General features: G+C 48.9%; 1 protein-coding gene across 2 annotated transcripts in view; it reads right to left on the reverse strand.

Moving 5' to 3' along the window:
* Positions 1 to 2,311: 2,311 nt before the first annotated feature.
* gria1a (glutamate receptor, ionotropic, AMPA 1a) overlaps positions 2,312 to 27,447 on the reverse strand; it is an 81,806-nt gene continuing 56,670 nt past the window's right edge. The window contains exons 11-16 of one of the 2 annotated variants that reach the window (XM_061233669.1): positions 27,224 to 27,447; positions 17,723 to 17,921; positions 16,723 to 16,970; positions 10,378 to 10,492; positions 6,117 to 6,251; positions 2,312 to 2,473 (exon numbers count right to left, since the gene is read on the reverse strand). The exon at positions 27,224 to 27,447 is cut by the window's right edge and continues 198 nt beyond it. In XM_061233669.1, coding sequence (XP_061089653.1) covers positions 2,312 to 2,473; positions 6,117 to 6,251; positions 10,378 to 10,492; positions 16,723 to 16,970; positions 17,723 to 17,921; positions 27,224 to 27,447 — 1,083 coding nt within the window. Of the gene's footprint in view, positions 2,474 to 5,986; positions 6,252 to 10,377; positions 10,493 to 16,722; positions 16,971 to 17,722; positions 17,922 to 27,223 lie in introns of both variants that reach the window. The other variant, XM_061233670.1, reaches the window with a different exon arrangement.

Consider the following 27,447-nt stretch of genomic DNA (forward strand, 5'->3'; position numbering starts at 1 on the left):
CCACTCTCTTTCTCTCTATCTTTTCTTACTTTTTCTCTCTCTACCCCTGTCTCTCCCCCCCCCATCTGTTGTTACATAAATCAAGGTCTTCAATTTGTAAATTATAGATTGTAGTATTGTAGATCATATTTAATAAAAGAGCCTACCACATGCATAAAATTATGCCCAATAAGGCCAATTATTCATTTATTTTTCCATACATGAGACACAGACTAATGAAATCTTTGTCTGTTATTGTGAATTTTTAAATTACATGTAAGACTTCCATCCAAGCGCTTAACGCAGGCTCACACAGTAGGAATGTTTCAGGAATGTTTCAGGAATATTCTGGGAATAATGAATCACTGACGGGTTCAGAAGAACGTTAACCTCATATGCAGCACTGTGTGTGGAGACAGCCACACACGCACACCCATGCACACACACGCACACACACACACGCACAGACACACCCGTGCACACAGTCAGAGGGGCAGATAAGACCGTCGTCATGGCAGCAGCCCTAACTGACGCCCCCTGCGCTCTTCGTGAACGCTGTGTGCGTCTGCTCTGTGTGGGTCTCGCACTGAACCAGTGTTCCCCAGAAAGCCCTTGTAGTCTTCAGCACACACACACACGCATACTCTCACACATGCTCACACACATGCATAAACACACACACACACACACACACACACACACAGACACACACACGTACTCGCACGTACACTCCCACACACGTATGTACACTCTCACTCTCACACACACACACACACACACAGCGTATAGCAGTGTTGTTTCACGTTAGTTTTAGTGAACAGTGCCCTGGCGTTTGGTGTGTGACAGGTGGCTCATGAGCCAGACTCACGGAACTCTGGGCGGTGACGGATGAGCTAGCAGAGGAGCGGAGATGCAGGATAATGAGGTATAGAGAGTCGTAGGAGATGTAGCAGCAATGCACAGTTATAAATATCAACAAAGCGTAAACAGAAAGGGGATTTTCTCTAAGAGGAGAGCCCAGTCTCCGGTCAGGTAAACACAGGCTCGGTCGGCTCTGGGAGCTCACAGCGAGAGGAGGTTCAGTGGCTTTACTGCAGAGGGCCGGGGGGGCAGTGAGGGGCTACCGCACAGAGCACTCTGAAACCCAACATTACACTTAGGGAAGAGGACTTCCACACACACACACACACACCTGCACTGACAGTCTCTGCACAGACTTCAGTACAGAAGAACATGATAGTTTAATTATTATTATTATTATTATTATTATTATTATTGTTGTTGTTATTGTTATTATCATGTGCAAAGAAATTGCTTCTTTTCCGTCATTGGGTGGTGGTAGAGAGTGAAGGTGTGTGATTGGGTGTGTGATTGGCTGGCTGCAGAGAGTAAAGTTGTGTGATTGGCAGACAGTAGAGAGTAAAGGTGTGTGATTGGGTGTGTGATTGGCTGGCTGTAGAGAGTAAAGGTGTGTGATTGGGTGTGTGATTGGGTGGCTGTAGAGAGTAAAGTTGTGTGATTGGCAGACAGTAGAGAGTAAAGGTGTGTGATTGGGTGTGTGATTGGCTGGCTGTAGAGAGTAAAGGTATGTGATTGGGTGTGTGATTGGGTGGCTGTAGAGAGTAAAGTTGTGTGATTGGCTGGCAGTAGAGCGTAAAGGTGTGTGATTGGGTGCGGCCTGTAGCGTAGTGGTTAAGGTAAATGACTGGGACACGCACGGTCGGTGGTTCTAATCCCGGTGTAGCCACAATAATATCCGCACAGCCGTTGGGCCCTTGAGCAAGGCCCTTAACCCTGCATTGCTCCAGGGGAGGATTGTCTCCTGCTTAGTCTAATCAACTGTACGTCGCTCTGGATAAGAGCGTCTGCCAAATACCAATAATGTAATGTAATGTGTGTGATTGGCTGGCTGTAGAGAGTAAAGGTGTGTGATTGGCTGTGTGATGACAGTGAGATATTGCACACAGACACTAAAGGAAAGGGTCTATCAAGCCACCGCAGCGCCCCTTTTTTTCTTCTTTTTGTTGCTAAGTTTTTTTTTTTATCACATAAATGTACACGTTTTTTTTTTTTAAGTCCAGACGGCTTAAGTTATTGCAGCACGTGATTTCTTTCTTTAAAAAAAAAAAAAAAACAAACAAACGGTTTTTCTTTTTCTTTTTTTTTTCTTTTTTTTAAAAAAAAGGTATTTTTCCCGCCTTCCCACCGCAGTGGGAGTGGGTCGGTCCGTCAGTCCTTCGGGCAGTTTGTGTGAAGCGGGGGACGGGGGGGGGGGGGACGGGGGGGGGTTCAGATTGGGGTGGTTGCTCAGCTCCCCCCCCTGCCCCCCCCCTCACATGCCGGAGGTGCTGAGCCCCATTCCTGCTGTGTGGCCCACGCAGGGGAGGGTCTGCACTGTTTTTGGGTAGTCGTGGGTCACGATGCGTCCGTTCTCACCTCCGCTCCCGCCAGCCCTCGGCAGCGTGGAGCCGTGCAGGGCATCGCTGATCGACTGCTGGTTGCAGAACATCGAAAAACACACGGAAATACGTATCAGTACATCGCAATCTGGCCAACACAACTAAAGAAGCTCAGCATGCACTTTGAACATAAATTACTATGAGACATTGCTGCTCGGATGAACCAGGGGCCTGTCTCACAAAGCAGGATTACTAAATTCGCTGGATAACTGCACTGAGTAAAACCCACAAAGGAGGATTACTGAGTTAGCTGGATAACTGCACTGAGTGAAACCCACAAAGCAGGATTACTGAGTTAGCTGGATAACTGCACTGAGTAAAACCCACAAAGCAGGATTACTGAGTTAGCTGGATAACTGCACTGAGTAAAACCCACAAAGCAGGATTACTGAGTTAGCTGGATAACTGCACTGAGTAAAACCCACAAAGCAGGATTACTGAGTTAGCTGGATAACTGCACTGAGTGAAACCAGCTAACTAATCCTGCTTTGTGGGTTTTATTCAGTGCAGTTATCCGGCTAACACAGTAATCCAGCTTCATGAGACAGGTCCCAGGTGTCCCTTGGAAAAGAGATTGTAATGCCAATGGGACAGCCTGGTTAAACAATGATTACAAAAAATACGTATTGCAAGGGCCTGATAAACTGTTAGAAAACTTCTTTTTTTTAATTATAGGTGATATAATATTGAATACTGCTTCATGATTGGTGTATTAAAATAATAAGGAAATATGTACATATGTTTTAAGTGACATTACTTTAATAAAATGTAAACATTGTTTTCTAAAAGTATGTCCAAGACCCTTAAAATTATAAGAAGCCAAACATGAAATACATTTTGATTTCTACTTGCATAGACAGACATAGATGTTCAATACATACATTACTGAATAATAGACTTTATCATTCCCATATGGATTTCCACACAGAACGTTTGACATGTGATGGATAGTTAGTGGGTTTGGTGGATGACTGTGGTCTTGTTTGTGTTGTTAAATCAGCGCTTGTGTTTTCCGCGTTTAGCTGCTACGCTCTCTGCTACATTAGAGTGAGGTTGTAGGTCGTGTTTCACGTCGACGGTGTGCGGTGGAGGGTTTGAAACTTCACGGTTAACAGCTTCTTTGCTTAAGTACTTTATTATCAGGAAAGCCGATGGCCTGGAACGTGTAATTACAGATCTGCATGCAGGGTGGGGTGCCCTCCATTCTGAAATGATTTGGTTCCAGCCCATTTGATTGCTTGAGGCTCTGGGTGTGTGCGTTTACATACAGTGTAGACATCAGGGCAGTCTGGAGTATCTGTCTCATAATCTCCGCTCTCTGACTGCAGAGTAACATTAAGGCAGTCTGGAGTATCTGTCTCATAAACTCTGCTCTCTGTACCACCAACCCCGCAGCATTTTCAAGAACATAATTAAAAGAGAAATGGCGTCAGCCTTGACCGCAGAAACATCCGTGAAATTACTTCTTATTTTTATTTCTGTAATAATCTATTATCTGTACAAGGGCCAGTTAATATACTAATAATTTATTTATTAGTTATGGGGGCACAGTCACTGCTTTGACGGTATGGAACACCATAAAGGCATTTTTTTCAAGAACTGAAATGTCTGTTCTTGAAAATGCTCAATAGACATGGTGTCTGTTCCTCTTCTCATCTGTTTTACACGCTACTGGCCAGATAACGTTCAGTGGTATTTAACTGAGTAAATGTATGCCGATTAGTAAGCTCAAACTAGTGTTTCGGTACCAGGGTGAGTGACCAAGCTCAAATGAGTAAAACTGATGTTTTGGCGCCACGGCAAGTACCCAACCCCGGAAGAAAAGCAGCCAGCCTAATTGTGCTATTGGTATTGTTACTGTGAGCGAAGGGAGAGTCACTGCTATCCGATCTAAGCACAGATTGAGGAGGTAGCTTAGCGAGAGTCAGTGCTATGCGGTTAGCTTAGCTAGAGTCAGTGCTGGCTGGTTAGCTTAGCGAGAGTCGGTGCTATGTGGTTAGCTTAGCGAGAGTCAGTTCTGTGCAGTTTGCAGAGTTAGCTTAGCGAGAATCAGTGCTATGCAGTTAGCTTAGCTAGAGTCATTGCTATGCATTTTGAGTGCAGACTGTGGGGTTAGCTTAGGTAGAGTCAGTGCTGTTCAGTTTGTGGAGTTAGGTTAGGGAGAGTCAGTGCTATGTGGTTAGCTTAGCTAGACTCATTGTGATGCAGTCAGCTTAGCGTGGGTAAGTGCTATACGGTTTTAGGACAGAGTGTGGTTAGCTTAGCTAGAGTTAGTGCTATGCAGTTAGCTTAGAAAGAGTCAGTGCTATGCGGTTAGTTTAGCGAGAGTCAGTGCTATGCGGTTAGCTTAGCTAGAGTCAGTGCTATGAGGTTAGTGTAGTGAGAGTCAGGGCTATGTGGTTAGCTTAGTGAGAGTCAGTGCTATGCGGTTAGCTTAGTGAGAGTCAGTGCTATGAGGTTAGTGTAGCGAGAGTCAGTGCTATGTGGTTAGTGTAGTGAGAGTCAATGCTATGCGGTTAGCTTAGTGAGAGTCAGTGCTGTGTGGTTAGCTTAGCAAGAGTCAGTGCTGCGTGGTTAGCTTAGCAAGAGTCAGTGCTATGCGGTTAGCTTAGCGAGAGTCAGTGCTGTGTGGTTAGCTTAGCGAGAGTCAGTGCTATGCGGTTAGCTTAGCGAGAGTCAGTGCTATGTGGTTAGCTTAGTGAGAGTCAGTGCTGTGTGGTTAGCTTAGCGAGAGTCAGTGCTGTGTGGTTAGCTTAGCGAGAGTCAGTGCTATGTGGTTAGCTTAGTGAGAGTCAGTGCTATGCGGTTAGCTTAGCGAGAGTCAGTGCTATGTGGTTAGTGTAGTGAGAGTCAGTGCTATGTGGTTAGCTTAGCGAGAGTCAGTGCTATGTGGTTAGCTTAGTGAGAGTCAGTGCTATGTGGTTAGCTTAGCGAGAGTCAGTGCTATGTGGTTAGCATAGTGAGAGTCAGTGCTGCGTGGTTAGCTTAGTGAGAGTCAGTGCTGTGTGGTTAGCTTAGTGAGAGTCAGTGCTATGTGGTTAGCTTAGCGAGAGTCAGTGCTATGTGGTTAGTGTAGTGAGAGTCAGTGCTATGCGGTTAGCTTAGCGAGAGTCAGTGCTATGCGGTTAGCTTAGCGAGAGTCAGTGCTATGCGGTTAGCTTAGCGAGAGTCAGTGCTGTGTGGTTAGCTTAGCGAGAGTCAGTGCTGTGTGGTTAGCTTAGCGAGAGTCAGTGCTATGCGGTTAGCTTAGCGAGAGTCAGTGCTATGCGGTTAGCTTAGCGAGAGTCAGTGCTGTGTGGTTAGCTTAGCGAGAGTCAGTGCTGTGTGGTTAGCTTAGCGAGAGTCAGCGCTGTGTGGTTCGCGTTGTGAGAGTCGGTTGCTGTGTTATGTTGCGGTTTGAGGACAGAGAGGAACAGTGTGGATCTGAATGGGTCCAGTCAGAGAGCACAGACAGAGCGGTTAGCGGGGCACACAGGAGCAGCGGAAGCCGTGAGTGTTGTCTCTACTGCGATCGGCGTAGGGTGGCGAGGGTGAGGCATCGTTCCTACCCCTTTGGTCTTAAATCTTAACACTCTGGGCTCCGTATAGGCTGTAATTCTGCAGCTCAGTATAGGGGGCGCTAGTGCCCGAGCTGTCTAAGGCAGCGCAGTGAAACGCCTGTGCCGTGTGCACGGACACCTTCATTCGCCTGGACTCGGTTCTGGACTTGTAACAGAACTCGACCAGCGCCACCAGCATCGCCAGGCCCAGCCCTCCGATCAAGATGTAGAACACTCCCGCCACATTACTGAGGCTGAGAGCGCTGGTCTTGTCCTGTGGAGCGCAGAGAGATGGGTCAGAAATACACCTGCACGTGTGTGCGCACGCGTACATACATACACACACACACATAACCACACACACACAAGCACATAACCACACACACACACACACATAACCACACACACACACACACACACACATAACCACACAAACACGCACATACACACACATAACCACACAAACACACACTCTCACACATACACACACACACGCACATACCACACACACACATACATGCACATAACCACACACTCTCACACATACACACAAACACATACATACACACATACGCACATAACCACACACACAAACAGCACATCAGCGCTAATGCTAATAACGAGGAGCTACATTACTCTAACATTCTTACTGTTCATCAGTACAATTAAGCTACCTATCTAATGACATCACAAATTTGTGCTATCAAATTTTCATATATTTATTTTCCAGTTATCGTATTAGCCACCAGACCGTAACATCGCCCAGTGACAGTGCAATAGATGTATTGGAGCTTTTTCAAAGTGATTCATATAAGAATTTCTGTCAAATTCTTTCATTATTTTGAGTTATTCCAAGATGATTAAATGTCAATTATAAAATGTTTCAGGCTTCTGCTCTCTGAGATCTTTCATCGAAATGAATAATTTCCTGTCTCATTTCTGACAAATATTAACAGACACATGCATGCATGCAATATCAAACAGAATCATCATCATTTTTCATTTTTCAAATCACAGAGCTGGCTAATTATATGCACATGTCCAGTTAATTTAAATTGGTTGCACTGATAATTCACAAACATTATCTGTTTAAACACCATTACGATTATGCAGTTATATCTGGGGCTGTGGGTTAGGACAGGGAGCGTAGACAGTGGTTGGCACCATGCATTATGGCCATGAAATATAGTCCGATTTAGAGTGCATTTAAGGGGGCGGAGCTTCAGGCTAAATATCCAATCTATGGACAGCAGGGAGGGGGGGGCGGCTCCTCTGGCACTTAAGAGTGTTCTAGTCCGGCCCACTTCAGAAAAGTGACCGGACCTAGGAAATGGTTTGAAACAATGGGAATTCCCATAGAAAAATCTTATCTTCTCATGATCCAACAATTGCACAACCTCTTTCTCCAATCGATGTATTTCGACTACCAGTTGATTGTAAAAATAAACAATATCTATATACACTTAGTGAGCACTTTATTAGGTATTTATTACTTTTTTTTTTACTTTTACTTTTTTTCTACTGCTGCAGCCTATCCACTTAGAGTTATGATGCGTTGGGTGTTCAGAGATGCTCTTCTGCATACCACTGTTGTAATGTGTGATTATTTGCGTTACTGTCACCTTCCTGTCAGCTTTGACCGGTCTGGACATTCTCTGACGTCTCTCATTAACAAGGCCTTTCTGTCTGCAGAACTGCTGCTCACTGGATTTTTTGTTTGTTTTTTGCACCATTCTTTGCAAACTAGAGAGTCATGTGCATGAAAATCCTAGGAGATCAGCGGTTTCTGAGATAATCAAACCACCCTGTCTGCCACCAGCAATCATTCCGTGGTCACAGTCACTTAGATCACATTTTTTCCCCAATTCTGATGGTTGATGTGAACATTATCTGAAGCTCCTGACCTGTATCTACATGATTGTATCATTGTACACAATTCGCTGATTAGATAATCACATTAATAAGTAGGTTTAATAAAGTAAAAATGTTCCTAATAAAGTGTTTTTAATATCCTCAGATTTATGATGTCCTTAAAAAACTACACTGTTGGCTAGCAAGAGCTTAATGATATCACCACACTGTTGTGTAGTGTTTAAACAATATCGTAAATCTGGAATAACACTTAAAAAATATTACAATAAACTGATATCCGAAACATATTGGTTGGATTAAGCGGTTTGTATTTCACAGTGGGAAACTGCTTCACTTCACATCGTTTCAAACCACTTCCTGGCTCCAGTGACTCTGCTACGGTGGGCGGGGCTTTAACACTCCGTTGACATGGCCATGACATCACAATAGAAGGGGGAGTGGCCCTCAGCGGAGGCATGCAGTTGGGTTTGCGGGCCGTTGCTTAAAAAGGTTCAAAATGGCCGCCAGATTCCATAAGGGTTTCATCCAAACGCATGCACAGTCCACGTTCTGAAAGGGGCGGGGTTAGGGTTGAGTTATTCACAAACAGCCCATATCAATATCTTTCTTCCCACTCTGACATTTACTAGTGTGATTTTGGATTATGGATTAATGTAAGGCTGGCTGTCACCCCGAGACTATGGACTCCTTATGGGTGACTGATTCTCTCAGGATGTGGATTGGCGGATCTTTTAAACCTATAATTTTTTAAAACCTAACCGTTGTTGTTTGAAACGCTCTGTCTGTGGTCCCCCTATCTCCAATTTCCATTGTCCGTACTGTTAAATGTGTGGCCTTGCGGCATTTTATACAGAATTTAAATGGGTAAATTACATTTCTAGAGCAGAAATTTAAATCCAACATTGTAATTCAGTGTGGTGCACATCACAGACTGTTTCTGACTTTTAAGAAGGTCAGCTCGTTTTATTCTTCACTCATCCGTGTACTTCAATAACTCCCCATCAAAATGAGATTTATTGCTTGAAAAATCTGCCACTAAACAGCAGCTAATTCCTGGGTAGTACAGATAGTCCTGGCATCTTTGTCATCAGGAGTGTCTGAGTACAACTGTGCATGTAGAAACTACAGATGCATATTTGTCGTCTCAGGAAACAAACATATCTGGTGAGATCCAGTCCATCTCTCTGGTGTTAAATGTCCGTACAGCACTGATAACTCAACACAAACGGTGACTCGTTATGACAGTTGCCACTAGAGGGCACAGTGGTCACACTTTACAATAAGGTTCAAACACTGTACAATAATGTACAAATAGATTAAGCATGAAATTAACTTTTCATTAGTTAATGCATTTGTTAACTATGAACTAATGTATTAGTTACATGAATAATTAGCATAAACATATAATTAGTAAACCATTAATACATACATTAACTCTTTTTTTCATTCCAATATGCCCTGGCATTAAATTATTTTGTTGTTAATATGAGTTAATGATGCACAAATACATTAACAAAGCTGTACAGATTAACTAAACAGTAGTTAGTTCTACATTACTACATTAGTTAATGGCAATCCATGTAACACGACGGAAAGTTTGACCACTGCGCCCTCTAGAGGCAACTACCATAACGAGTGTTGTGCAGGATCATGGGTGTTGTACAGAGGTTTAAATCGTAAAGTGTTACTGCTGGGTGTAAATGACAGAGTGGGGTGAAAGGTGAAAGGGCAGGTGTCAGGAGAGCAGCCCTAATGGGGGGGGGGGGGGGGGGGCTTGTCGGTTGAGGCGGGGGGCGGGGGGTGGGGGGGTGTTGAGCAGAACTGACCTTTCTTCCGGAGTCTTTGCTTCCACACTGCCCCTTATCGTACCACCATTTGTTTTTCAGTTTGTCTAAGATGGCTTGCTCATTGAGCTTCAACACCGCTAGGTTAACTGGGATTCTTCAACCAGGAACATAACATAAATAACATTATCCATGTTATTTTATGTTGTTCAGCAACATTCAGTACACATAACACCCATTCATAACTACGTATCTATGTTTTTGCCTAAATAAGTACATCATCAGAGAGACAGAAAGACAGCACAGTCATCATCAGATATTTCAGTGTGAAAGTGATATGTGTTAATACTCCATCTAGCTCTGTGGCTTTCTCCCTGCTGCGAGATGTGTATTACTGTATCACTTTGGGTAGCCAGCAGCGGAGGCAAACACCCGGCGGTGGGTCGGCGTGTTACGCACGGCGCTTAAACGCGCTTTATTCTCCAACGCCGACCGTGAAAGCTCCTTTAAGGGAGGCTCTGCAGCAGCGTTACGGTGAGACTGCATCCGCACTTTGGCTCCACCGGCCCCATTGTGATTGGCTAAGTTTTTTAATTTTTTATTTTTTTATTTTTTTATTACTTTTGGGTCGAGAAACGGCGCTCGACGGTCTCGGGGCGTGGCCGAGGTGTTTGCGCGGCGCGGTTGCCGGTTACCCCCCCACGGCGCCGGTTACCCGCAGGACGGCACAAAATGGCGGCTGACCTTGGAGTCACCTCCGCCGCTACCGCACTCGCCCTTGTCGTACCACCACTTGTTTTTCAGTTTGTCCAGCAGGCCCTGCTCGTTCAGTTTTAACACTGCCAGGTTTACTGGGTTTCTTAAAAAACGATAAAATACAACCGGTCAGTTTCCGTCCCGAGGTTTGCCCCGGGGCAAAAATGAATCAATCATGTCATCAACCTAACCTGTGTGTGGCCGGCTATGCAGATTAGGAAGCAGGAGTGCGGTGATTTTGCGAGTGAGTGCGCTCGTTTCGGGAGCTGAATGGAGAGTAATGCGCACTCCTGAGGCGGGTTTTACAGAGAGAGACCGTGCCGCTGGCTCTGCGGAGCAAGAGACTGATATCGGCTCAGTGGCGCCCCCTCTGGGCACCCTGGTCATTGCAGTTTCCTACGGGTGATATATTGCACAGTGTGCATTACATCTGTACTGGGCGTCTGTAAGTATTTGGACGCATCGCCTGATATGGATGTGAATAACTTCTAAATAAGGGTGACAGTCTGTACTTGTCCACTGTCCAAATACTTATGGACCTCACTGTATATCTAGTATTATTGTATTAGAAATGCATACATATATATAAGACACTCAAAAGAAGGTCTTTTAGTTTTTGGCTGCAGAGAAGAAGGTCGCACAGCTGTCATCTTTAATAGTCCAAGCCCATGTTTTTATTCCCTTTGCATCGCGTTTCTGCTGTGGTTCTGTAACCCCGGAAACCGAGCTCGCTCTGCCTAATAACAGCAGTGCTCTGGACACAGAGACGTGCCGTTCTACAGCGTCTCATCTGCGCGAGGAGCTTCATCACGCCACCGCGCTACTGAGCACAACGGGCACGTATCGGTGCACAGCTGCGGCCTGAAAATGATTAAATATACAGAATATAGCACAAGTACAGATATGGAAAACGGCATAAAAATATGAACTAGAAAAAAAACAAAAAAAAACTTCCATTCCCATTCGTATAATCTAGAATTTGTGATGCGTTCATATTCAGAATTGTAATACTGGTTAGAAGGTCAGAGCCCGGGCAGGTAGCAGCAGGGCCAGTCAGACACGGGCCTGATACAGTCCTGGTCCCTGGGCCCTGGAGCTGTTTAGATCTCGCTGATAAATTTCTAGTTAAGGGCCGGCGCTGCGATAATTCTCCTGTAATCTGGAACCTTTCTCTTCCTGTCACCCACGTTTCCAGAGGGCAGTACATTGGAGCGCAATCAGAGGGGAGATGAGCTGTAGGCCACTGGTCCAGGGGACCCCTGTGTGCCGGCTTTCTTTTGCAATCCCAGAATTTTAACAAGCTTTTAAGTTCTCTTACACCACATTATTAACACTAGAGTTTAGACTAAAAAGAGGTAAAAAAAAAAAAAAAAAGGATAACTGATCAAATTAGAGATTCAATCAACAGACTCCTAATTGGTGAAGTTGTGGACACTAAAACTAATAATTTCGCAGATAATGAAGAATTCACTGACAAAATCAATGACAATGAGCCTAAACTGCATCGCAGCTGTAAACCTTGTGAATGAACCTAAACAGACTTAATTGAGCGGGAGATGGAGCAGAGCCCAGCACACAGGGGTCCCCCAGAAGCACTGCTTTAAGGCGTCAGCACGCGTCGCACGTGCTGTCCGATCCGATATCAGTCACTCCGTCCCCACGCTACCGTGAGCCGCTGTGATTGGCCCCCCGAGTGCGTCACATGACCCAGGCGACGCACACGGGGGGCCTGTCTCCGCTCCCGCGTCATCTCTCTCCGTAAAACCGCCGAATTCTTTCTCCTCCTGACCACATCGGACGGAAAGAAGTCCTCTTCATGGGTGAGGGGGCAGAATGCACATCCGCGCGCGGGGGAGCGGATGAGCGCCAGCCTGAGATGGGAGGCAGCCGAACGCAGGCATGAGTGGAGCTTCACGCCGGGCGCAGGGGAGAGCGAGCAGGAAGGCGCGTGTCCGGAGCGCCGGGACGGGGCCTCCCTGCACACTGACGCGGAGTGATGTCAGGAGCTATGAATGCCGTTTGTGGCGTGTCTTTTCGAGGGGCGTTTCACAGACCTGGGTCAAATACGTCATTGTTTCGGATTCGAATACTTTTCGGCGCCCTGCTGAGCTTGCCTGGGGTATTGGAAGCGAATAAATACTCCTTTCCGCCCACCTTCCGGTCCTTTTGGTTGGCTCAATTGCACCAGGCAAGATCAATTGAGCACAGAAAAGTATTTAAATCCAAAACACTTACATATTTGACCAAAGTCTGGTGTTCAATGAGATCTGGTCCTGACACAGGAAAGACACAATTACGTACACGCCCCGAACACATTGTGCTCTAAAATGTCCGCCCAGTGCAGAACTAAACTGCCCCGTTTTCCCTTGGAGTCCAGTAAGGATCAGCACTGGATTTTTTTCTTCTTCAAGGATATTAATGTTTTCTGGGTATAATTGAGCACCTATTCCAAAGTACAAATTATATATTGCTCTCTAGGGGTACAATTTGAACCTATAGGGTATTGCCCCAGCCACAAGCATTTGCACCTTTTCAAACTTTCATTTCTGAGAGTGCCCCTCCAGTCAGTGCTCCAGGAGACAGGGGAAAGGGCTTCACCCCCCCCCAGCTGATCAGGGCCTGCGAGCGGGGGCGGATAGAGGCATCAACCTTGCCCGCTCGGAGGCTGGCAAGCGAGCAGTAGGCTCTTAATCAGAGGTGGACTGATGTTAATGTGAGCTCGTTAGCGTGCTAAATGCCGAATCTTGCATTAGCAACTCTGTCTTTCCCGGCAGGATCAGATCTCGCCCAACACCCCTCGCACAGCCTGCAGAGACAGCCCCAATGTGGCTGGCGACAGTGTGCCTTCCGCAGGGCGAGAGACAATTACACATCAATTATTATTATTATTATTATTATTCATCAATGAATTCACAAGCTTTTCTTTTCCCTGCTCTCTTATCGCGGATTTCACGATAGCGGAGCGCGGTATTCAGTCTAATTTGCCTCCCGCCCTGGGTGACATTTTCAAAGTTCCTCATTTGCATTCTCAATCATGGCGTCTCGCTCTGTCTCTGACTGCTTCGTCGGGTGAGTCATTGTTTCGAGAGCATTGAGGCACTCGCCGTTCCTGAGCAGGTTATCTCCGTGTGAGCGACGGCCGATTCGGGATGCGACGGGCTATTTTTAACCCTCGAGCCGCGTGAAAGTGAATCTCCGCGCTTTCAGCCACATTGGAGGTGCAGTGTTGGGAGTGTGCGGAGCCCGATTTAAACGTAGCCACATGACCGTTTCGACGAGCGTCGCGTGACAAGACGCGGAAGAGTGTCGCTCGAACGCTCAGCGTTTAGACTTCAGCAAAGGCCCGTGGGGAAGGCTCTGCCGTCTCCGTGGTAACGGGATGCCAAACTGCGCCGATGTTTGCATTTGTGAAAGTGTGGAATTTCAGCACTCCTCCTCGGCCGCCCAATTAACACTACGCCTCACACAACAACCTGGAGGCGCACGACACCCGAGAGCCAGCTCTTCCCCGCCAGCATGTCGCTTATCGAAAGGGGTCGTGTGACAACGTTTAAAGTGTGTAAGAGTGCCGTAGCCCACGGAGTCTCAGCTCATGAAACACCATCATCATCATCATCATCAGCATCACCATCACCATCATCGTCATTTCAGAACGCGTGTTTCTGAGGTGCGTTGGTCTGACGCTGTGAAAAGCGCAGAGGTGAAAACACGCTGCTCAGCCTCTCCCAGGGATCCCGTCTGGTTTTCTCAGAGAGCCGCCATCGCTGAGAGAGAGGAGCGCCTCGCTCCGCGTAATTAAGCACGCAGTAACGCCAAGGCAGCCGTCAGCCTCAACAAGGCCACTCTCTGCCTCTAACGATTCGGGAAATTAATCTGTGAAACGCTATTAAGGGGAGGGAAAACAGGACGGGATCCTCGGAGAGAGGAGAGGCGGATCACGCACACTGCTCCAGGAAGACCAAAGCCTCGCCCCCTGGAGGCTGTTCATAAGGAGCTACGCTAACGCACACTGGGAGAGATGGGAGATAGGCTAACGCACACTGGGAGTGATGGGAGATAGGCTAACACACACTGGGAGTGATGGGAGCTACGCTAACGCACACTGGGAGTGATGGGAGATAGGCTAACACACACTGGGAGTGATGGGAGATAGGCTAACACACACTGGGAGTGATGGGAGCTACGCTAACGCACACTGGGAGTGATGGGAGATAGGCTAACACACACTGGGAGTGATGGGAGATAGGCTAACACACACTGGGAGAGATGGGAGATAGGCTAACACACACTGGGAGAGATGGGAGATAGGCTAACACACACTGGGAGTGATGGGAGATAGGCTAACGCACACTGGGAGTGATGGGAGATAGGCTAACACACACTGGGAGTGATGGGAGATAGGCTAACACACACTGGGAGAGATGGGAGATAGGCTAACACACACTGGGAGTGATGGGAGATAGGCTAACGCACACTGGGAGTGATGGGAGATAGGCTAACACACACTGGGAGAGATGGGAGCTACGCTAACACACACTGGGAGTGATGGGAGCTAGGCTAACACACACTGGGAGTGATGGGAGATAGGCTAACGCACACTGGGAGTGATGGGAGATAGGCTAACGCACACTGGGAGTGATGGGAGATAGGCTAACGCACACTGGGAGTGATGGGAGATAGGCTAACACACACTGGGACAGACAGGAGCTACGCTAACACACACTGGGAGTGATGGGAGATAGGCTAACACACACTGGGAGTGATGGGAGATAGGCTAACACACACTGGGAGTGATGGGAGATAGGCTAACACACACTGGGAGAGATGGGAGATAGGCTAACACACACTGGGACAGACAGGAGCTACGCTAACGCACACTGGGAGTGATGGGAGATAGGCTAACACACACTGGGACAGACAGGAGCTACGCTAACGCACACTGGGAGTGATGGGAGATAGGCTAACACACACTGGGAGAGATGGGAGATAGGCTAACACACACTGGGAGAGATGGGAGATAGGCTAACACACACTGGGAGAGATGGGAGATAGGCTAACACACACTGGGAGAGATGGGAGATAGGCTACCACACACTGGGAGTGATGGGAGATAGGCTAACACACACTGGGAGATAGGCTAACACACACTGGGAGTGATGGGAGATAGGCTAACACACACTGGGAGAGATGGGAGATAGGCTAACACACACTGGGAGAGATGGGAGATAGGCTAACACACACTGGGAGAGATGGGAGATAGGCTAACACACACTGGGAGTGATGGGAGATAGGCTAACACACACTGGGAGAGATGGGAGCTATGCTAACACAGAATGAGGGAGGCGCTATGCTCCAAACAAACTTAGAAAACCAAACAAAATGAAATTGGCAATACAATTTTACTTAATTTAGTTAATCGCAGTGTGACACAACTATATTGTGTCATTTATCATAACAGCACATTTATCACTCCAGTTTATCCTCCTTCACCACTGAACAGCCCCCATTGAAAGAGACTTTGGCAGCGATATAATCTTTCATATCCCATGCAGTGTGTGTGGGCGTGCGTGTGTGTGCGTGTGTGTCCATGTGAGTGTGTGTTTATGTGTACGCGTGTGTGTGAGTGTGTGAGAGTCTGTATGTGTGAGTGTGTGTGTGTGTGTGAGTGTGTGTGTGTATGTGTGTGTGTGTATGAGTGTGTGTTTGTGTATGTGTGTGAGTGTGTGTGTGAGTGTGTATGAGTGTGTGTGTGTGTGTGTGTGAGTGTGTGTGGGTGTGTATGAGTGTGTGTGTGAGTGTGTGAGTATGTGTGAGTGTGTATGAGTGTGTGTGTGTGTTTGTATGTGTGAGTGTGTGAGTGTGTATGAGTGTGTGTATGTGTGTGTGTGTTTGTATGTGTGAGTGTGTGTGGGTGTGTATGAGTGTGTTTGTGTGTGTGTGTTTGTATGTGTGAGTGTGTGTGGGTGTGTATGAGTGTGTTTGTGTGTGTGTGTGTGTGTGTATGTGTGAATGTGTGGGAGTGTCAGAGTGTGTGTGTGTGTGTGTGTTTGTATGTGTGAGTGTGTGTGGGTGTGTATGTGTGTGTGTGTGTGTGTGTATGTGTGAGTGTGTGTGGGTGTGTATGAGTGGGTGTGTGTGAGTGTGTGTGAGTGTGTGTGCATGCCTCAGTGTGAGTGTGTGTGTGTGTGTGAGTGTGTGTGGGTGTGTATGTGTGTGTTTGTGTGTGTGTGTTTGTATGTGTGAGTGTGTGTGCGTGTGTGTAGATGCCTCAGTGTGTAGATGCCTCAGTGTGTCGATGCCTCAGTGTGTCGATGCTCAGGTGGGCGTATGTACCTCAGGTGGGACCCTTTGGGCGTGGCGATGCCGTAGCCCTTGGAGTCCAGGTTCCCTCCCACCTTCATGGTGTCGCAGGGCTTCCGCTGCTCGATGTACTCGTTCATGGTGGACTCCAGCAGGTAGGCGTACTTCCCCTTCGACTTCCGCACGCGCATCACGCCCTCGTCCGTCGTCTTCACAAACACCGACGGGTCTGCCGACTTCATGTACGACCACATCTTCTCAAACACCGCGATCTTTGACCTCTGGGGAGGGAGCGCCCAACACAGGGCGGAGAGGTTAGGGAAATGTCCTGAACCCGAGTCCTCGTTCCCATCGCTCACTTTTCTCCTCTCCTCGCTCCGGACCTGGAGATCGATCCAGATCCTCCACCTTTAAGGATGTTCCAACCCCTTAAGTGTTCCTTTTAGGAGCTAGAAGTAGAAGTTCCCCAATCTTTCCTTGCTGCAAGAAAGCCTGACGTATAAACGATTTGCCCGTGGATCCATCTCTGCCCATCTGCCACGTCTGTAACTGACGCGGCTTTCGAAACTGACGTCTGAAGGATCGATAACATTCCATTTGCCTAATTCACGTCTTTCGATTTCTCCATCATCACCTCCTGCCACTTTCCCTCGTTTCTCCCGATGGTTGAAGCTCGGAGTAGGAAACACACACAGTCCTGAACACACACTGTCTCCCTGCAATCAACGTCAACAAGGCCCGGGGCCCCCATTGTCACAGACTCTTATCCCGCCCCCATAGACTTTAGATTTTGCACTTTAATAATACTTCACATACCCCCGCTTCAGTATCATCTTGTATTGTAAATATTTATTGATATTTTTTATTTATATTCACATTCCACTTTATTTTATATCTATGTTTCTATTTTTAGTATTATTCTTTATGTTGTCTGCATGCACCCACTAACCACAGCAAATTCCTACTTGGCGAATAAAGTAATTCTGATTCTGATTCTGAAGAACAGCGCGGGTGAGAAAAGCTGGACCCTCACCCTGAAGAACTCTTTGGTGGAGCCGGCGTCCAGGGTCCCGTAGGCGATCTCCGTCTGCTTGGCGAGGTCTTCGGCACTTTCGATCGGCGACACCATCCTCTCCACCGTGAGGAAGGCCGCCAGGTTGGCCGTGTACGAGGAGATGATGATGAGGGTGAAGAACCACCACACCCCCCCGACGATTCGCCCCGACAGCGACCTGAACACACACAGAAAGGGCGTGGCTCAGGACCTGAACACACACAGAAAGGGCGTGGCTCAGGACCTGAACACACACAGAAAGGGCGTGGCTCAGGACCTGAACACACACAGAAAGGGCGTGGCTCAGGACCTGAACACACACAGAAAGGGCCCACGTTGGCTCAGGAGGTAAGAGCAGTTGTCTGGCAGTTGGAATGTTGCCGGTTCAATGCCACCCTGTGTGTGTCAAAGTGTCCCTGAGCAAGACACCTAACCCCTTTAGTGCTTTGGTGCCTTGCATTGCAGGTGATTAGTGACTGACTCTGTCTGTGTTTAGTGACTGAGCCTGTCTGTGTTTAGTGACTGACCCTGTCTGTGATTAGTGACTGAGCCTGTTTGTGATTAGTGACTGACCCTGTCTGTGTTTAGTGACTGACCCTGTCTGTGATTAGTGACTGACCCTGTCTGTGTTTAGTGACTGACCCTGTCTGTGTTTAGTGACTGACCCTGTCTGTGATTAGTGACTGAGCCTGTTTGTGATTAGTGACTGAGCCTGTTTGTGATTAGTGACTGACCCCTGTCCCATTGTGAGTTCATATCATAGAGGAAAACTGTGGGTTGAGGCTACTTTGCTTGTAAAAGTATCTTTGCACATTGTCCCATGATAAGAATATGTACAAAAAAATATGATGGCAGTATTTTTATTTATTTATATGGCATGGTTATAAAGGGCTGGTTGGTGGCTTGATCCCCGGTGTAGCCACAATAAGATCCACACAGCCGTTGGGCCCTTGAGCAAGGCCCTTAACCCTGCTTTTCTCCAGGGGAGGATTGTCTCCTGCTTAGTCTAAAATCAACTGTACATCGCTCTGGATAAGAGCATCTGCCAAAATGCCATTAATATAAATGCTTAAAAGTTTAGTAACTACCTAATTATTCTTTTGAATACATTATTGATTGTGTCAAATATTAAGAAGTGAATAACTCACCAGAACACGGCAGTAAATACACATGAAACTACAGCTACCTTTCTGACAGCCCTACTCTTATAATGTGTGCTAACATTCATCAGCGTCAGGCTAAAGGTCCGCTTCATAACTTTGATAAAGGACAAAGCCGTTATCAATGTCTTATTATGCATTTATTACTGTGGCATATCCTTCAATCTTATCAAAAGATCACACAGCGTGAGTCGTGTGGCATATGTTTTTCATCCATCCATTATCTGAACCCGCTTATCCTGATCAGGGTCGCAGGGGGGCTGGAGCCTATCCCAGCATACATTGGGCGAAAGGCAGGAATACACCCTGGACAGGTCGCCAGTCCATCGCAGGGCACACGCACCATTCACTCACACACTCATGCCTACGGGCAATTTAGACTCTCCAATCGGCCTAACCTGCATGTCTTTGGACTGTGGGAGGAAACCGGAGTACCCGGAGGAAACCCACGCAGACACGGGGAGAACATGCAAACTCCGCACAGAGAGGCCCCGGCCGACGGGGATTCGAACCCAGGACCTCCTTGCTGTGAGGCGGCAGTGCTACCCACTGCACCATCCGTGCCGCCCGGCATATGTTTTATATATGCAAAATAACCAAATCATAAATAACTTTGAAGGTAAATTTATCACGTATACTTCCGCAAGTGTGATACACAGTTTAAAGGATGCTAAATTGAGTGGGACAGGATCTCAATGGGGATTTACGGTCCGATGGCCCTTCCTTGCCTCTGCTTTATTGATCCCTTTTTAATGGGCAAACACTCACTGATTCAGAGCTAATCTCTCCACCTGGGGGGGGCCGTGGGGGCTCACATACAGGCAGACACAACCTGCTCTTTGTTCTCTATCACATCTGCTCAGCCGTGATAAGAGAGACCGAGGATCTGCGAACACAAATTCATCTCAGTTTTCTGGGAGTAGCCCTAGAATTCAATGACCACGTGCACGTTAATTACGGGAGACTAATAGGGTCTGCTGTAACTGCACTTAAAGAAGAAGACGAAACTCTGATGTGTACACTGATCCCAGAGGATCTGGGGCTCTCTCTGAAGTGTGGAGAGAGAGAGGGAGTGAGAGGGGGGGAGAGAGAGAGGGGGAGAGGGAGAGAGGGAGGGAGAGAGAGGGAGGGAGGGAGAGCGGGAGAGAGAGTGAGGGAGAGAGAGAGGGGGAGAATGAGAGAGGGAGTGAGAGGGGGGGAGAGAGAGGGGAGAGGGAGAGAGGGAAGGAGAGAGGGAGGGAGGGAGAGAGGGAGAGAGAGAGAGAGAGAGGGAGCGAGAGTGGGACAGTAAGAGAGTGAGGGAGAGAGAGAGAGAGCGGGAATGAGGAGAGAGAGGGAGAGAGGGAGTGAGGAGAGAGAGAGCAAGAGAGATGCTTATATAACATAAATAATATAACTTCTGTGAGACACACACACACACACACACACACACCAGGGTTCTGTGAGACTGAGAAACACACACACACACACACACACTCACACACACACACACAGACACACACCAGGGTTCTGTGAGACTGAGAAACACACACACACACACACACACACACACACACACACACACACACACCAGGGTTCTGTGAGACTGAGAAACACACACACACACACACACACACACACATATCAGGGTTCTGTGAGACTGAGAAACACACACACACACTCACACACACACACACATACACACACACACACACACACCCACTCACACACACACACACTCTCTCACACACACTCACACACACTCACACACTCACACACACACACACACACACAGTTCTGTTGAAACACATTTTAAAAAGCAAAGTGCAGGAGCTGAGAACACGCTGACAGCTGGAGAGGGGAATTGCATGCTGGGTAAACACCAGAGACTGACCATCTTATTTCATCAGTTTTATTTTCCTCTTACTCTTTTACATTTGTGCAATAAAACATTCATTACAAAAACATTCATCTCTGGCTCAAAGAACCAATTTGAATTTGAGTTTGTGGGAGATAGTGATCTAGCTTAAATAAAAATAAATACCAAGATTGATCTTAAATGTAAACAGAGGGATGTAACAGAAAGAGAGATCTGTTTAATAAACAGAGATATACTTATTGCGTAAACAGATAGGAGAGATCTCATTTAAAGAGAGATGGCTCTTGTTTAAACGAGGGAGCAAACGCAGAGTGGTCATTCAGGGTGATCTCTGTGAGACTGATATGCTCAGTCTCTCTGCAGGCTTATAAAACTCCATGTTCCAAACAGACCCGGGCTGTTCTAATGGGCTTGCCGGTCGGTCCCCAGCGTTGCCATGTTGACATTTCCAACATGAGAAACATGAAAAGGGGTGTGGTCTGCGCAGTGCCTGACCTATGAGCAGCTGTACAGACTCCTGTCTTAGCGGCCGTCTCGCCCCGCCCCGCCCCGCGTCTGAACTCCCTGCTGCATCCTGGGGGATAATCAGCAGCGTGTCGAGAAACACTTTGGAGCTCGACTGAACCCTGCGGAACCGACCCAAGCGCTGCAGAACGGGCCGGCGGCGGACGAGTTCACGAGCGGGACTGGGTTCAGGAAGGGGCTGAAACGCCGTGGTGGGTTCAGGAAGGGGCTGAAACGCCGTGGTGGATTCAGGAAGGGGCTGAAACGCCGTGGTGGATTCAGGAAGGGGTTGAAACGCCGTGGCGTCACCCCACCGCTGCAGTGCAGTCTGGGTAAAATGGCCGCGCTCCCGGCTGGGCCAGCTGCCCGGCTCTGCTCTGTTACAGTTTATATCGCCGCGGTTACGTCCTGAGTGCAGTAACGTCAGCGCGGAATGAGAAACGGGGATAATACGGTCTGAAATGGCCGCAATGCGGGTGTTCACCTGATTTTGTTCTGCAGGGCAATAGACAGCCATTCAGGTCTGCTACCAAAGAACAACCCATCTTGCCTCGTTGAAACTGCAACATCTAAAGCTGTGAATTAACTATCTTCATTTTCCTCTTAAATCAGCGCTCTAGTTGCAGTGCGTGAGCTAAAAGCCCGTTTTGTTGAGAGGGAGAGTCACGTGTTCGTCACTCTCAGAAAAACCTCCAACCACCAACATTTTTAGCCTTGGAAACCTGGAAAGGTCAGTATTTACATTTTACTAAGAAGCAGCTCAGTAATTATGCTGTTTACTCCAGACAGGGCGGAGACGGGGGGTTTGGTAAGAGGACACGTTGAAGCAGCAGAGCGGTCTTTATACGCCCGAGTGTCTGTTTCTGCTTAAATACACCTCTAATCTCCTAAGTATAGAAGACTGTCCGGGGTAATGGGGCAGGCTAACTTTATTTAATGTGACAGTCCAGGCGTACGGTGAGATAACAAGGCAAGCGTGCTGTATTATAACACAAAGGCCTTTCTGAATTAAAACTCACAGACATATGTGTCAAGTGTCAAGCACATGAAAACATTACGCACACACACATGCGTGCATGCACGCACACACATGAGCATACACACACATGTACGATCACACACACACACACACACACACACACTGATTGGCCAGACTTCACACCTGACTCCCAGGTAAAGGGAGGGTGAACACAACTGACTCCCAGGTAAAGAGAGGGTGAACACACCTGACTCCCAGGTAAAGGGAGGGGGGAACACACCTGACTCCCAGGTAAAGGGAGGGTGAACACACCTGACTCCCAGGTAAAGGGAGGGTGAACACACCTGACTCCCAGGTAAAGGGAGGGTGAACACAACTGACTCCCAGGTAAAGAGAGGGTGAACACACCTGACTCCCAGGTAAAGGGAGGGTGAACACACCTGACTCCCAGGTAAAGAGAGGGTGAACACACCTAACTCCCAGGTAAAGGGAGGGTGGAAACCCAGTGGTGATTTTTATCATCCCTGGTGTAAAGTGCAACTTGGCCCTGTTTTCCCCCAATCTGCTAATGTGTTTGTGAACGCTTGAGTTAGCCTGAAACACAGAATAGCATCAGCTAACGTGCACATGCATTACGGATGACAGGACATAACACTGTATGTGGCTGCTAGCAAGCCTGCTAGAGCTCCTGCAAAAACTGATTTCACACAGATAAAATATTTAACAGCATTATTCTCACCAATGGGCTGCTAAATTAGTGGGGGCTCGCGAGAGGGGGATTGTGGGCTGGGTTTGGGGTGAGAGTGGTGTGTGTGCGTGTGTGTGTGTGTGTGTGCGTGCGTGTGTGCGTGTGTGTGTGTGTACGTGCGTGTGTGTGTGCGTGTGTGTGTGCGCGTGTGCGTGTGTATGCGTGTGCGTGCGTGTACGTCTGTGTGTGTGTGTGTGCTTGTGCGCGTGTGTGTGTGTGTGTGCGTGTGTGTGTGTGTGTGCGTGTGTGTGTGTGCGTGTGTGTACGTGCGTGCGTGCGTGTGCGTGCGTGTGTGCGCGTGTGTGTGTGTGTGCGTGTGTGCGTGCGTGCGTGTGTGTACGTGTGTGTGCGTGTGCGTGTGTGTGTGTGTGTGTGCGTGTGTCTGTGCGTGTGTGTGTGTGTGTGCGTGTGTGTACGTGCGTGCGTGTGTGCGCGTGTGCGTGTGTGTGCGTGTGTGTGTGTGTGCGTGCGTGCGTGTGTGTACGTGTGTGTGATTGTGAGTGTGCGCGTGTGTGCGTGCGTGAGTGCGTGCGTGTTTGTGTGTGTGTGTGTGTGGGGGGGGGGGGGCCTGGAAGGTTGGTGGTTCAAAACCCAGTGTAGCTGCAATAAGATCAGTGCAACTGTGGCTGTTTGAGCAAGGCCCTTAATTCCACATTGCTCCAGGGGGGGATTGTGCCTTGCTTAGTCTAATCAACTGTAAGTCACTTTGGATAAAAGCAGGGGTGAGAGAGTGGAGCACAGACAGACAGACAGACAGACAGAGACGGCTGACTGACAGACAGACAGACAGAGACGGCTGACTGACAGACAGACAGACAGACAGACAGAGACGGCTGACAGACAGACAGACAGACAGAGACGGCTGACTGACAGACACAGACAGACAGACAGAGGCGGCTGACTGACAGACAGCTGTGACATTTGCGCAGACAGCGCAGTGCACTCGGGTTTGGAGAGAGTAAACAGCGCGGCGAGGCCTCCATTTTGTGTTTTTGAGCTGCTGCTCCTCCCTGCGTCCCCCGCGGGTCGTACCGCACGCAGAACTAAAACAGCCACCGATTCATCAGAGAACCAGGGGATCACTCATGCTAATTCTGACCTTTCCAGAAAGTGCTGTCAGACAAAAGTCATGATTTAGGATTGAAGTTTTATTAAAAAACGTTCCTGTGATCGCGCTTTATTTAACCCAGACTGCAGATTGCACACAAAAACTAATGTTCACAAATAATGTTCCAGCACAAAATTATTTCATAAGTCTACCTAACAATTTGTTTATGATATGTCTGAATGACACATATAATTTCAGATTTCTGGGATGCCAGGGCAAATCAGAATCCCAGAAGAGCCGTGTGGGGCAGTAGTGAGCAGTGTGTGGGGCAGTAGAGGGGTGTGTGGGGCAGTAGTGAGGGGCAGTAGTGAGGGGCGTGTGGGGCAGTAGTGAGGGGCGTGTGGGGCAGTAGTGAGGGGCGTGTGGGGTGTGTGGGGCAGTAGTGAGGGGTGTGTGGGGCAGTAGAGGGGCGTGTGGGGCAGTAGTGAGGGGCGTGTGGGGCAGTAGAGGGGCGTGTGGGGCAGTAGAGGGGTGTGTGGGGCAGTAGTGAGGGGTGTGTGGGGCAGTAGAGGGGTGTGTGGGGCAGTAGTGAGGGGTGTGTGGGGCAATAGTGAGGGGCGTGTGGGGCAGTAGTGAGGGGTGTGTGGGGTAATAGTGAGGGGCGTGTGGGGCAGTAGAGGGGTGTGTGGGGCAGTAGTGAGGGGTGTGTGGGGCAGTAGTGAGGGGCGTGTGGGGCAGTAGTGAGGGGCGTGTGGGGCAGTAGTGAGGGGCAGTAGTGAGGCGTGTGTGGGGCAGTAGTGTGGGGCAGTAGTGAGGGGTGTGTGGGGCAGTAGAGGGGTGTGTGGGGCAGTAGAGGGGTGTGTGGGGCAGTAGAGGGGCGTGTGGGGCAGTAGTGAGGGGCGTGTGGGGCAGTAGTGAGGGGTGTGTGGGGCAGTAGTGAGGGGCGTGTGGGGCAGTAGTGAGGGGCGTGTGGGGCAGTAGTGAGGGGCGTGTGGGGCAGTAGGGGTGTGTGGGGCAGTAGTGAGGGGCATGTGGGGCGTGTGGGGCAGTAGAGGGGTGTGTGGGGCAGTAGAGGGGTGTGTGGGGCAGTAGTGAGGGGTGTGTGGGGCAGTAGTGAGGGGTGTTTGGGGCAGTATGAACAGAGGAAGAAGCCTGTTCTCCTGTGATGAACAGTACTGTGTGCTTACGCTCTTACTGCGTGCGTCTCATTCGCTGCTCCCCCAGTCCGGCGCGGGAGGAGAGGGTTCTGGGTAAACGCCACAGCAGCAATGATGGGAGGGAGTTCTGCCGCGGAGAGTCCGCTCCTCTAACGAGGCGAGTTCTCACGCTCGAGTGCACGCCTGATTGGCCAGCAGGACCGGGGGGCCACAGGGGCAGGAGCGTACGGAAGCGAGCGCTCTCCAGTCACTCAGCACGAGCACCGAGGAGCTACACGGCGCAGGACTCCGCAGCGCGAAGGTCACCAATTAACACCTCAATTAGCGCTGGCTGACATTTAGGAGCAGCGCAGGAGAGCAGGGCACGGCGCTGTCGGGGAGAGGGGGGCTGTGGTGGGAGCTGCTAGAGCGGACGGAGAAGAGAGCGGCAGAGCCCTGCTCGCACGCCAACCCTCAGCAGCACCGCAGCGGCCAACGGCACGCATTCAACACCAGGCCTGGGTTCAAATTCATCACCGCCAGCACCCTGTGTGATGTGCTTGTGCTGCTCTTCACAGGACTATGGGAGGAGAATGAGGAACAGCCCCCCACCCCCCCCTCCCCCCGGGGCTCAACACCCGCTCCGCTGTGCAGTTCACAGAGGCCTGCTCCCCACTGTAAACCCATCCCTGCAGACTCAGTGGAACAGCACCAGGACTGGCTGTGGGATTACAGCCGTTAATCCAAAGCGTGGAATGCACAGAATCAGAGAACAGAGGAAAGAGCAGCTTCCTTTCAGCGAAACGCCCGGCGCGCCATCCAACCATAACCATAACTGACAGGAAGGGCACTGCACGGGAAGGGGAGTAATGATGAAGATGATGACGAAGATGATGGTGGTAATCAGGGGTACATGGGTACATGTGGGTTTTTTTTTTTGCCAGTTCTTCAGGCTTAATTTTCAAATTGGGTCTAGACCACAGCGCTATATTCATTTAAACACTGTGAGCTTATAAATGCAAGGTTCAGTCTGCATACGATCTGGTCAGATGATCAGAATGTTCAAACCCCACACCATTGGGTCAAAGGGTCAGTCGTAGTTCTGTCGATAGGTCAGGGATCATCCAATCAGACCCTTAAATCTGAACACAACCCTGGTTTTCTGGTCTCCCTGGTAATTACTGTAACTGAACAATTAGTGCTCCTGATTGGCCATACTGTCTTCACACCTGACTCCCAGGTAAAGGGAGGGTGGTCACACCTGACTCCCAGGTAAAGGGAGGGTGGACACACCTGACTCCCAGGTAAAGGGGGGGTGGTCACACCTGACTCCCAGGTAAAGGGAGGGTGGACACACCTGACTCCCAGGTAAAGGGAGGGTGGACACACCTGACTCCCAGGTAAAGGGAGGGTGGACACACCTGACTCCCAGGTAAAGGGAGGGTGGACACACCTGACTCCCAGGTAAAGGGGGGGTGGAAAAGCAGCAGTTCTCAGCCCTCGAGGACTGTGATTTGATGATCCCCGCTGTAGGTGTTTAGAACACAGGAGCCCAAATGTCTTTCGCACATGAACAGAAGAAAACACTTCTCATTAACGCTCTCGCTCAAACGGCTTTGAGAGCAGACCTTCTGCATGCTGCAGCTGTCACTCATTGCGTTCTGGAGGCCGATGCACTTATTTCTGAAGCAGAGTGCGAGAATTATTTGTTATTTTTTTACCAAAAATGTCAGACAGGATACTGTACCTCTAAGCCCTCTGAATGCCAGATGAATAAAGGATGAGGGTACTGGCTGAACCCTCTGTGTTCCACAGACGTGAGGATGAGGATGATGTTTTAGTTCTGACGGCAATGATTATGATGATGCTGAAGAAGTGTTCTGTACAGGTAAATGTACGATCACTTTACCTGTGCAGGTGAGAGTATGGTAAGGTGCAGGTGAGTTTACCTGAGCAGGTGAGAGTAGGGTCAGGTGCAGGTGAGTTTACCTGTGCAGGTGAGGGTACGGTAAGGTGCAGGTGTTCTACCCAGGTGAGAGTGTGTTACCTGGGCGAGATGTCGCAGCCCTGCTGCATGAAGGCTCCCAGGGAGAACCAGAGGCTGTTGAAGATGCCGAACTCGTTGGTCTGCTCGGTGCTCTGCTGGGCCGGGCCGGGCTGGGCCTGCCCGGGCGGGGCTGAGCCGGGCTGGCCCTGCTGCTCCTGGTCCTCCATGTCGTCGGCGTGCCACTCGTACGGGCTGAAGCGGCTGACCAGGAACAGCACCACGCT

The sequence above is a fragment of the Conger conger genome, chromosome 3, assembly GCF_963514075.1.
Source record: "Conger conger chromosome 3, fConCon1.1, whole genome shotgun sequence".
Taxonomy (NCBI): domain Eukaryota; kingdom Metazoa; phylum Chordata; class Actinopteri; order Anguilliformes; family Congridae; genus Conger; species Conger conger.